Source organism: Salvelinus fontinalis, chromosome 34 (genome assembly GCF_029448725.1).
Source record: "Salvelinus fontinalis isolate EN_2023a chromosome 34, ASM2944872v1, whole genome shotgun sequence".
NCBI lineage: Eukaryota > Metazoa > Chordata > Actinopteri > Salmoniformes > Salmonidae > Salvelinus > Salvelinus fontinalis.
The window spans coordinates 8,048,299-8,060,756 of NC_074698.1; the positions used below are offsets into that span (position 1 = coordinate 8,048,299).

At 43.2% G+C, this 12,458-nt stretch overlaps 2 protein-coding genes across 2 annotated transcripts in view; one reads left to right on the forward strand and one right to left on the reverse strand.

Moving 5' to 3' along the window:
- Positions 1-473: 473 nt before the first annotated feature.
- LOC129832990 (endoplasmic reticulum protein SC65-like) lies at positions 474-6,895 on the forward strand. The gene is made up of 7 exons (XM_055897180.1): positions 474-1,128; positions 2,450-2,599; positions 3,298-3,469; positions 3,610-3,738; positions 3,910-4,055; positions 4,965-5,048; positions 6,067-6,895. The coding sequence occupies exons 1-7, from the start codon at positions 661-663 to the stop codon at positions 6,211-6,213; spliced, it is 1,296 nt and encodes a 431-aa protein (XP_055753155.1). The 5' UTR covers positions 474-660; the 3' UTR covers positions 6,214-6,895.
- Positions 6,896-7,751: 856 nt separating this feature from the next.
- The window catches only part of LOC129832989 (disintegrin and metalloproteinase domain-containing protein 11-like), a 29,674-nt gene continuing 24,967 nt past the window's right edge, over positions 7,752-12,458 (reverse strand). Inside the window, exons 25-26 of the mRNA XM_055897179.1 lie at positions 10,486-10,503; positions 7,752-10,063 (exon numbers count right to left, since the gene is read on the reverse strand). Of these exons, the coding sequence (XP_055753154.1) occupies positions 10,048-10,063; positions 10,486-10,503 (34 nt within the window). The 3' untranslated portion in view covers positions 7,752-10,047. The remainder of the gene's footprint in view (positions 10,064-10,485; positions 10,504-12,458) is intronic.

A 12,458-nucleotide genomic window follows, 5' to 3' on the forward strand; every position in this document is an offset into this window, starting at 1 on the left:
TGTCTCTAACATTTACAAAAAGGCCTACGTTAATTTGCTGCTCATATTTTCACTGTTAAAAATAAAAAATCACGCCCCCATCCATGACCAACTCATCTGGCATTCCATGTTCCAACATGCTTGCTGGAATGTTCGTAGATCCAACAAACCTACCCATGCAAAAACAACATTGAAGAGTTGTCGAATCTGTGAAAAAGTATTTGCTTTAGATGTTTAAATATGGCAATAATAGCATATTCCTTATTAGACCACCACACAGTCATACATTGGCTTTATTTACATGCACTTTTTCCCCAGTGTGTTCTTTTGCTCCATATATATATATATATATATAATGTTGGGCCTACCATCGGCCAATCAATAAACGTTTTTTGTTGTATTCTACTGTAACTTGGTCAATGTTAATTCCAAAAATGTTGAGGGCATTATGACCCAGGAACTAACCTAACCCCGAAATCACTGCCTCCGACTGACTCCCTGTGAAACTCCTGCAGGGGAACCCTTACTTTTCTGTCCCCTCCTCTCCGTCTCTCCAAGCCGGGCCAAGGTTCTGTACGTGCAAACAGACATGACCATTCTCTGGTGAAGAAAACCCTGGAGAAATTATCCCGAAATCGTGTTTGGTTGGAGAAACGGAGGGCATGATAGAGAATAAGCACAATGGCCCCTACAAACGTTAAAGAAACCTGGCTTTCATTTTGTTTCTGTGTAGTTTTGTTCGCTCCAGTTCTGGTCGAAGCCCAGTATGAGAAATATAGCTTTAAGAGTTTCCCACAGAACGACCTAATGCCACTTGAATCTGCGTATGGACATGCTCTGGACCAGTATGCAGCGCAGAACTGGAGGGACAGCATCAAGTACCTGGAATTGAGTTTGCGTCTTCACCGGCTCCTGAAAGACAGCGAAGCATTTTGCAGCCAGAACTGTAGCACTGTCAGTCGGGACAATGATACCCTCTTCGCGGACAGCAGTCTCCGCATCATGCGGCATTTCTTACTCCGGGCTTCTTGCCTTAAAAAGTGCAAAACGACATTTCCAGTGTTTACAGTAGCTTACCCAAAGAGAGATGTTCTGGAAGCCTTTGAGAAGAGGGTACCCTACCGGTACATACAATATTCTTACTACCAGGTGAGATCAAATACTTATTCTGCTGGATGGGTGGGTATTAAATACATTTAGGGTAAGATATCCAAATAACGGTTTACAAATGTCTACAGGTCTATAATACTGATGGTTACCGTGGGTTTTCCCTTTAGTAGATAATAGGCCTAATTGTAAGAATATTAGGATATGTGGGATAAATTCTTCATTCTAATATTACCATCTAATTGTAACAACCTGTCCTGGCACACCTATTACATCGTTATGCGTAAAACGAATGCGTAATAGGACGATATTTACATAGGCTAATGTTATAGCCTGATACTTCGAATGAAATATCATATAGTAGCTTGTTTTCCATGAGCAAGGCTGTGACACAAGCGTGAAACAATAAAGTTTTTCCTAGACTTTCCTCAGCCCACCTGTTGAGAATGCTGAAAACTCAGGAGTTGAACGCACATGCCACGTCTCTCTAACAGCGCCCCGTTAAACAGTCCCCCAGTAAGAACAATCGCCTTATTATTTTCTACCAAAGCAAACACCACATGAGGTAGAATACCAAGCAGGCAAATCAACAGCGTCCCCCCTGGCAAAATAAAGAGGATTTACTTTTAAAGTGAAAGTAAGCCGAACGCGTGCCATTGGAATGTGCGTAAAATATACGTGTACAACCATTTCTACGGCCTGTGCGCACACGTGAGTGTTATAATTGGAATGTTTCCTCAGGCCAGTCCACTCCTCCATTGGAAAGCATCTTCTCAGATCTGCCTCTATTCACATCCAGACGGTCTCATAGGTGTTCCGGGTGCGTGTGTCAGCCAAACCCGTGATCCCGTGGCTCTGTTAAGAGCGATCTCCATTTCTTCACTTGTTCAGATATATGGCAGTATTCCAAAAACCCTCGTCCATAAGACAGACCAAGGTCACTGTTTGAATCTACACAGCATGGGTTCTTGCCAATTGCCAGGCTTAGCTACCACATAGTAATCTTTGAATATAGGCATACAGTATTCTTCTTACCGCCAAAAGTGTTGATTGACAGTTGATCATTTCAGCACATGCCTTAAAGCCATATTGAGTCAGTGGCTGAAGCACACCTCTTAGCAGTTGGTGAGGTGATTTGAGGTTAGAAGTCATGCTATTCTGAGGACTAACTAGTGTTCGCAAGACCTGCCGCACGTAGAGGACCCCTTGCTTCAGCTAGGCATTCGTTAGAATGAGAGATAGTGTCTATAGACAACGATGACACTAACTACCAGAGAGCCAAGACCGACCGATCAAGACTACTGCACCCTATATGACCCATAACAATAATGATGATACATTCTGTATCTCCTCTCTCCCACAGCTAAACAACATAGAGAGGGCCGTGTCAGCGGCCCACACGTTCCTCCAGAGGAACCCAGAAGACCCCTTTATCTCCAAGAACATGAACTACTACAAGACCCTGTTTGAGCTGGACGAGTACCTCATCGACCACGAGGAGCGGCCCTACGAGGTCAGTGTAAGGTCAGCTCACAACCCCCATACACATCACAACTAGCTCTGACACCCATCACCTGGCACAGTACTAGAACTAATGGCTGTCCAAGAAAAACTTCCAAAAGGACTAATTCGAGATCAAAAGGAGTTGGGAGCGCTCTACAAAAAAAAGCTGTACAATGGATTAAAGTGAGCAAAAAGAAATCAATCGCTGCCTTTTTGTCCGAGATCTTCAACTCCTTTTTTAGCTTGAATTAGTCCTTTTGGAAGTTTTTCTTGGTAAGCCATTCTCATGATTTTTGTCATTGTTGTTGAGCACCCCTCCTTTCCTTTCTTTGCTGAAGCGAGAAGGTCCCCCAGAACACAGAACTCAAACTATTCATTGAAAATACGTGTTGGTTAGTGTGTTATCGATGGCTTTCTCAATCTAAACATGAACGGCTGAGAAACATACTGTAGTATTTTTTCACAACTCTGTTAGCAAAAAATCTCCGAATAGAATGTAGGTCAACCAAAATTCTATTAAAATGTTGGTTGTTGTTCTGCAAGTGTGTGCTATGTTTCCCCCAGTCCTCCTACTTTGCATCCCTCCTGTCCTGTCCTTTCAGCACATATCTACTGTCTCTAACTGTGCTGTCCTTTCTGACCCCTGGCTGTCCTTTCAGCCCATGTCTAGTGTCTCTAACACTTTGATTTGTACTTTCTGTACTCCAGCCTGTGTTCCTGAAGGCTGTGAAACTATATAACTCTGGAGATTTCAGCGCCAGTGCTCGGGACATGGAGCAGGCCACTACGGAGTACTTCAAAATGTACGACCTCTGCCTGGCAGGCTGCGATGGGTCATATGAGGTCACAGAGTACAAAGACTTCTACCCTACACTGGCAGGTGAGTGTCTGACAAACCCCCATCTACTCATGGTCCCTATTGAGAGGGCAGAGACTCTGGTCATAGCAGTATAATCTCTCTCTCTCTCTCTCTCTCTCTCTCTCTCTCTCTCTCTCTCTTTCTCTCTTTCTCTCTCTCAGATCTCTACACGGAAGTTCTGAAGTGTAAAGTGAAGTGTGAGGAGAACCTGATGCCCAACGTCGGTGGTTTCTTTGTGGAAAAGTTTGTGGCTACCATGTACCACTACCTCCAGTTTGCCTACTATAAACGTAAGGACATGAAAGTGTCACACCTCAATAGAGCTCCAAACTCTTCTGCACTTTGCATTTCATGGCCAAAATAGTACAGCAACTATTCAATGTAGTAACACTGTGTCGTTACGTTACTTGAGTCGAAGGTTGTTATGCAGTTGTCAGATGACCCAGCCTCCCTCTGTGCAGTGAACGACGTGCGTAACGCGGCTCCGTGTGCGGCCAGCTACATGCTTTTTGACGCTAACGACCAGGTGATGCAGCAGAACATGGTGTACTACCGCTTCTACCGGGAACAGTGGGGCCTGGAGGAGACGCACTTCCTGCCTCGCCCGGTGAGTAACCCGTTTGCTTTGTATAACCTTCACACCTAACTCAGCATCGCGATGTGCCCTGTCAAGACATCATCTAGAACAGTGTTATTCAAAGTCAGGGTCGCGACCCTGGGAACCGCAGTGGGATGGCCAATTTTTGTTGTTGTTGTATGGGACAATACACAAACGTTTTGGAGAAAGATAATCTGAAGGGACAAAAAAAATATTGAGTAAATGTATTTATTGGTTTCTTTTCATTTTGATAAGAGATGGAAATGCAATGAATTAAAGGCTATTTGTTCATGTAAAAATCAAAATTGATAGATTTTGGGGTGGGATCCCCATAAATTCTGGTGGAAAAAAATGGGTCTCTGGCTGAAAAAGTTTGAATACCACTGATTTAGAATTCTGGTAATAAACTTTACCCAGATGAACCTCATTCCTGAACCTGATTCCAAACAAGATGTGTAATAGTTTCAGATTTGGGGAATGGCCTAGCTGTTGTTTCCTTACGAAAATATGCTATGGAGCACCACAGCTCCACAAAAACCAAGAAAAGGAAAGCTGTAACATATGGCTATGGTGTGAACACCAACTCCCTACAAAGGTGGCAATTCAAATATTTGATGTTCAAATTTAAAAGGATTAGGTCCTATGATTTATTGGTTATGCCCTACCAGTACAGCACTTACAGCAGCTGCAACGCCATCAATTAAATAAAACCAACAAAGCTCCCTGAAACATATAGGCCTTTTTGACACTGTGATCATTTCAAATGGAGTTAGTGGTGCTGCAGATACTTCATAATATGCTAACTGGAGGGGAAAAGAACATAAAAATAAAGGGAAACAACTAACTAGCTAGTAGCTTTGTGTTCTCCTTGCTTCTTGTGTCAACCAATGATATTGACGCGCCACGCTTGTTTCGCAGGAGGCACTGAGGTACTTTAACCAAACGACCAAGCAGAGAGAAATGCTGGAGTTTTCACTGAACTACCTACAGACAGATGATGAGGTAAGGCTTGCATGCAAAGGGGAGGAGATGGAAGTAACAGAGGAAACCAGTTTTTATGTGCAGGACAAATTCTGGGCAGAAGCACTAAACTCAGAAGTAATAAACTGTAATAAATTGGCTGGTTTGCTTCAAATCTGGCGAGATTTTGTTTTTGGGTTGCCGAGAATATTTCCAAAGTGCAGAACAATTTTCGGGTATAATAGCTAGTATGCTACTTTGTTTTGTGCGAGGTGACTGAAAAATGGCCGGCAAAGTGTTTGAATCAACTTCATGAAAAGAAGTCGGGGGAAGGGACCAGTCAATCACAGTGTTTACTTTGATTCTGACTACAGGGGATCTATGAGGGAGACTACTGTATAGAGAGTGGGATGGATAGAGGTTGAAAGAAGGTCAGTAGCTGGAAGAGAGAGACATGGAGAGAGAGATTGAGATTGATAGGGAGAGGGAGGGGCGTTGTGTTTTCCAACAGTGGAGTGTGGTATGTAGCTGGGAGGTGTCGGACCCTGCCACATGTGTTTTTCTCTGGTCAGCCCCTACCAGCTAACCACACAGCCTCAGCTTAGACCTGAGAGGGGAGAGGAGGACCGAGGAGGACCGAGAGGAGAAAGGGAGGGAGACATAATCACAGCATGCACTAGTAGTGAGAGATTCATAGGGGAAAAAAATAAGAGCCAAGAGAAAGGCAAAGAAAGTGTGAGAACGATGACAGCATGTGTTAGAATTATATCCCTGAGATGTCTGCCAAGTGAAATCAAGCCTTGTCTCATCGGGGCGGCAGGGTAGCCTAGCGGTTAGAGCGTTGGACTAGTAACCGAAAGGTTGCAAGTTCGAATCCCTGAGCTGACACGGTACAAATCTGTCGTTCTGCCCCTGAACAAGGCAGTTAACCCAGTGTTCCTAGGCTGTCATTGAAAATAAGAATTTGTTCTTAACTGACTTGCCTAGTTAAATAAAGGTCAAAAATAAAGTGTAGATGTGTTGTTGTGTGTCTCTAACTCAGTGTTGTGTTCCTTGGCAGGATGTGGTGAGTCCAGAGGAGGTGGCTGCTCCCCCGGCCCCCCCTGACGCTGAGTTTGAGGGGATAGGAGATTACGAGGAGTCCTTCGTAGCAGACTGGTGGCAGGAAACCAAAACCAAGGGGGACACTGGGGAACCTGCAGCCTGACCCCAAACACCAACTCCACCATGAACACAACCCCTCCCCCAAACAGAACACTTCTCAAATCCCCTCTCAAAGAATATGGACAGCCCTGCAGATCCTGGAAACTTTTTTTAGTACACCCCACACATTAAATTGTTCCATGGTATAAATATACACACACACACATCATTTCACAGCTTAAGGAACACCAAAGGGAGAATTTACATTGCCAGTTGTACACAGTTCCACCATTTGCAAGATCACACAAACACCCACACAGGACTTATTGAAGGTCAGAGTTGTCCATGTCTGAACTGAAAGCTAAATTGTGCATCTGTTTTGGCATAAGGAAAGGGAAAATAAAGGGAAAGAGGGATACCTAGTCAGTTGTACAACTGACTGCCTTCAGCTGAAATGTGTCTTCTGCATTTAACCCAACCCCTCGAAAGGTGTATTATAATTGTTAATACTGTATGACTGTTATTGTCGTTGTTACATTTCTTATTTAATGAAATGATTTGCCTTTGTGCCATAGCCCTGGTCATATGACACTGAGCTACGCCTTCTGTCAATATCTAGGATGTTTGATGTTGAATTCTGACGTATTGGAGGTGTATTTTGTGGGTCCAGCAGTAAGATAAAAATCCACACAAAATGCCAAGTGAACAACAGCAGAAAGTGTGGAATAAAGTGACGTCTTATTTTAGTACTTCTCTGTTATCGTCTCTTTCAGCAAATCCATTGCAGTATAGACATACAGTATAATGGAAACTTACTTATGACATCCTTAGGATGTGTTTACACAGGCAGCCCAATGCGGATCTTATGCCCAATTATTGGTGGGATGATTCGAGGTACTCTAAGGAGGTAGGGTTTGAGATGTTTTTTTCAGACCTCAACTCGGTTTGGGGTGTAGGGTTTGAGCGTGGCCTGAAGGTAGGGAGGGGCAGTTCCCCTTGCTGCTCCCTAGGCAAGTACCATGGTCCTGTAGTGGATGCGACCTTTGACTGGAAGCCAGTGGAGTGTGCAGAGGAGCGGGTGATATGGGAGGATTTGGGAAGGTTGAACACCAGGCTGGGTGCAGCGTTCTGGATGAGTTGCAGGGGTTTGATGGCACAAGCTGGGAGCTGTGAACCGGGACGGAGAGGTCTTGGGAGAGGGCAGGCCTTCCCCGGGAGGGGAAGCTTGCAGAGAGGAGTGTGGATCACAGTCATTCCACATCTTCATTCAAGAGAACATTTAATGAGGTGCAATGAAGTCTGAAACTAGAAATACATCTACGGAAAAGAAAAAGGTGTCAAGTCAAAAATTTAAATGTACAGTGTTATCGTTGGCCAAGTTCAAGAACATAGAATACAAGGCAATGTACACTTTTTCCTAGTCTCTTGAAGTTTCCCTTTAAGAATCTCATGTAGAGAATCCCATTTAGGCAGTAGTTACTGAATGATAACTAAACAATAATTAAACCCATTGAGCAAAGTACATAAATATTGGCCTCAAGTAATGACACCACTGTCATAGCATCCCAGATATATTCACACAACGGAACCAGAGGAAAGAAATTATTTTGACTTTAATATTTTATTCCCCCTTCATTTCAATTCATCTACATTGTTCATTTCAATTGTCTACTTAAAAAGTTAGTGTTTAAAAATATGGGATATGATGCGTTTCCTTTTCTCTGCCTCCTAAATTCAAAACGCAAGCAAACTGGCCACCATCTAAAGATTGTACATATTCTGTACATATGGTGAAGAACTATAGTGCATCTGCCATAGTGCAGAACTCAGCTGAATCAAACAGACCTCTCCATACACCTAGTGTACCAGACCCCAGGTTGTGTCCCAAATGGTACCCGGTGACCTTATAGTGCACTACTTTTCACCAGCAGAGCACTATGGGCCCTGGTCAATAGTAATGCACCTCATCTCATCACATTTCCACTGAGGAAGTGTCCTGGGATCATTTCCAACTCCATGTGTTGAAGCATCATTAGCATAAGGCTCCGAGCCTATCAATAAGTGTCCAATATTTAGATGGCATTTAGATTGACAGCTGCAATGATAGATAGATGGCCAGATTGCTAGCTTACTAGGCAGTGTGCCGGGTAGACAGATAGATGGACAGCTAGGAATGGCTTAAAGGAGATGTACAGTTGTATGGCAGGAGACAGATAGATACTTAGTTGAAACAGATATAACGAATCAATATTAACATTGCATTTTAAAACAATTTCATACAGTGTATTCAACATTCAGCATTATCTTCTTGTACATACTGTATATACAAATAGATGTGCATATGTGTTCCCACATTCGGTAGGCTAGTGCTCGTTTAAGTTGGTTGTTACATATTCAATACAAACCATTTGTTTGTTAGTGTGCTGTCATTGGCTCCCGAGCACAAAGCCAGGTAACAGAAAGATCACTTTTTCTAGAAGTAAAAATCTATAAACTATCTACCAGGGTTGTTGGCAGGAGTGTCACGGTGAACAAGGGCATAACTGTCCCAAACACAACACGTACCTTTCTCATTCACCTGCTCTCTTCCTCACTTAATCTCTCTCACACACACACACAAAATTCCAGTAACTTTCTCAACATTCCCTGGTTGGAGGATTCCATATTTCCCTGCTTATTCCTTCACAATTCCGGGAATCTTCCAACCAGGATTTCAGGAAAACTTGGAAATATTGGGATAGTTACCGGAATTTTGGTACCCTGCACGCACACACACGCACACGCACACACACACACACACACACACACACACACACACACACACACACACACACACACACACACACACACAGAGTTTCAACCTCCTTTGCCATACACACTTTGAGCCTCTTCAGAAGGTGGCGAATAGAATACAGACACATACAGACAGGCTCTGTTAACTAACACTATGTGGAATGTTGTTTTGGTAGATCTACGGTTGAAAACACTGAGTTACGGTCTCTGCTGCATTTTAAATATGATCCCAAAACCAAAGGGTCTAACTCCGCCTTCCTACATCTCAACACATCTCAACAGACAGGAACAAAGAATTACCAATCAACATAAACCCTACATCAGTCCATGATGTTTTGAACGGTCTACTGCTTTTGTTTCACAGTCATTCTCACAATAAGTTGCTCTTCTTTCTTTGGAAATGGCATGTACACAACACGTCCAATACAGGACTCTTCTTGGATCACATCCGTGTTGTTGTAACTAGATAATGTCTGAATCTGGGTCGTCACCCAGTCACCTGACATGGCCTCTCTGAAAGGGGCAGTTCAACTGATCCAATGGCCACATGAGTCTTTGATCAATGTTTGATTTTCTGTGTTTCCTTGACAACATCCTATGATTGAAATCGTTTTTCAGACGGCAGGTCTGGGCCTTCTCAAACAGCGGCCAGGAGAGTGTTTCCAGACAAGCATTGGAAAGACATGTCTCATACTGAATTTGTCCACTGTTGACATGTTCTTCATTGGACGCGGAAGGAAAGGGAACTACAGCACGCAGACACCGAAGTGCATACTACTTAGTCGCTGGAAAGGAGGAAGACCCCGACGCCCCTCTAGGGACCAACACCAACCTTCTCATTCTGTCCGTGGCAAAGACTTTATCCTGATTGGATAATATAATTGGCTGGTATGCAATGTGGGAGGTGCTACACTGGCCCGGAGGGGACCCGGAGATAGACAGGCGGACAGACAGGAAGTGGACAGGAGATGTTAACAGAAGAGGTCTGGAGAGGTTCGGGACAGGAGTGGAAGACTTGTTCTTTTTCCCTCTTCTCCGACTTGGAAACAATCACAGAGTGAGAGAAAGACAGGAGCAGACAGACAAAGACAGACGGACAGACATCTTATCCTCCTCCAGATCTGGAAAGAAAAGGAAACCGTATAAGGGACTAAAAGTTGTAAGGCTGTAAATAAGTTGAGCAGTTGACAGAAGGTGATTGTTGGACTTGGGTGTGAGGAGAGTCAACGAGACATGAAATGGAACTGAAAGAAAACGGCATTCTGGGTAGAATAGGTCATGAGGTGGAGAAGACAAAGGCTGAGACTGACGCTGGAGTTTTGCTGTGCTATGTGGGATTAGGTCAGAGGATGAAATCAGCTGTGAAACGAGGTCAGTGGAGGAATGAGGTGTAATGTTAGAGGTGGGATGATGTCAGAGGTCAACTGTGAGTGAGATGGGGTCTGATGGGGTCTGAGGCCATGCTGTGAAGAGCTATGGGATGAGGAGGGGGGGGGGGGGGGGTGAAGGATGTCACCCTGCAGTGTCAGGGGCTAGGCCATACCTTCCTCTTCGGATATTCCTTCAACCAGAAAGAGGAGGAGCAACACATTGGGAGAAGAGACAGGAGAGGAGACACATCAGTGACAGTAGGAGACAAAGTAGGCTTAACAACAGTAGATACTGTGTAGTGATGACAAAGGCATTTCAAAATCATGGTACAGTGCCTTGCAAAAGTATTCATAAACCCTTCAAATGGATTTAACTGTCTTTTTTGGGGGGTCATCAATCTATACAAAATACTCCGTAATGTCAAGGTGCAAAAAATAGTTCACATTTTAAAAGGTTCATAGAAAATGTAATAACTAAAATATGGTCGATGCGTAAGTATTCAGCTCCCTGAGGCAATACATGTTAGAAACACCTTTGGCAGCGATTACAGCTCAGAGTCTTTACAGACCTGGATTGTGAAAGATCAGCCCATTTATTCTTTTCATATTTCTTCAAGCTCTGTCAAGGTGTTGGGGATCATGGCTAGACAGCAATTGTCAAGATTTCCTGGCCACTCAGGAAAATTCACTGTCTTCTTCGTAATCAACTCCAGTGTAGATTTGGCCTTGTGTTGTAGGTTATTGTCCTGCTGAAAGGTGAATCCCTCTTCTGGTGTAAAGCAGACTGAATCAGGTTTTCCTCTAGGATTTTGCCTGTGCTTAGCTCCATCTCATTTTTTTTTCTCCTGAAAAACTCACCAGTATCCATACCATGATGCAGCCACCACCATGCTTGAAAACAGTACATTCCTTTGCCGTGTTTCATTGCAATATTACTTTAGTGCCTTGTTGCATACAAGATGCATGTTTTGGAATATTTGTATTCTTCTTTTCATTCTGTTCTTTAATTCATTATTGTGGAGTCACTACAATGTTGTTGACCCATCTTCAGTTTTCTCCCATCACTGCCATTGAACTGTGTAACTGTTTTAAAATCACCAATGGCCTCATGGTAACATCCCTGAGCAGTTTCATTCCTGTCCTGCAGCTCAGTTTAGAAGGGACGACTGTATCTTTGACGTGTTTGGGTGGTTTAATACATCATCCACAGCATAACTATTAACTTAGCCATGCTTAAAGAGATATTCAATGTCTGATTTGTTATTTTTACCCATCTACCAATCACTGCCCTTCTTTACGAGGATTTCGAAAAGCTCCCTGGTCTTTGTAGTTGAATCTGTGCTTGAAATTCAATACTTGACTGAGGGACCTTACATATGTGGGACAGAGGAAGGGTTAGTCATTACAAATCATATCAACCCCTATTATTTCACACAGAGTGAGTCCATGTAACTCATGTGGTTTGTTAAGCCACAGTTTACTCCTGAACTCATTTAGGCTTGCCTAAACAAAGGGGCTGAATACTTAGGCAAGAACTATATTTTATCACATTTCTATAAATCATTATTATTATTATTTTTTAATTCTTCCACTTTGACATTAGAGTATTTTGAGTAGATTGATGACCATAAATTACGATCAAATCAATTTTTAAACCACTTTGTAACACAATAACATTTGAAGAAATTCAAGGGGTATAAATAGTTTTGCAAGGCACTGTATAAAGCCTATTCAAAGTGATGTGTGGTAGCCAGTGTTCTCCCACTGCTCACTCCAAGACTACAAGAGGTCCAGATTTTTGACACTTTTTTATTATGTTGTAATTAAGGCTGGCACAATTACCGTATAATCGTGAAACTGACGATTATAGATAAAGGCCATCATGAAATGAAATAACCGTCATAACAATATTATTGTGTGTGTGTGTGTGTGTGTGTGTGTGTGTGTGTGTGTGTGTGTGTGTGTGTGTGTGTGTGTGTGTGTGTGTGTGTGTGTGTGTGTGTGTGTGTGTGTGTGTGTGTGTGTGTGGAACGAACAGCCGACTGAAGACGCGATGGCCGGGGATTCGTGCGGTAGAGTCCGTTTCCGCAGTATCGTGGACTCTTAACAACGTGATCAAACTTTACAAGCAAGGTGTTGTAGCAAA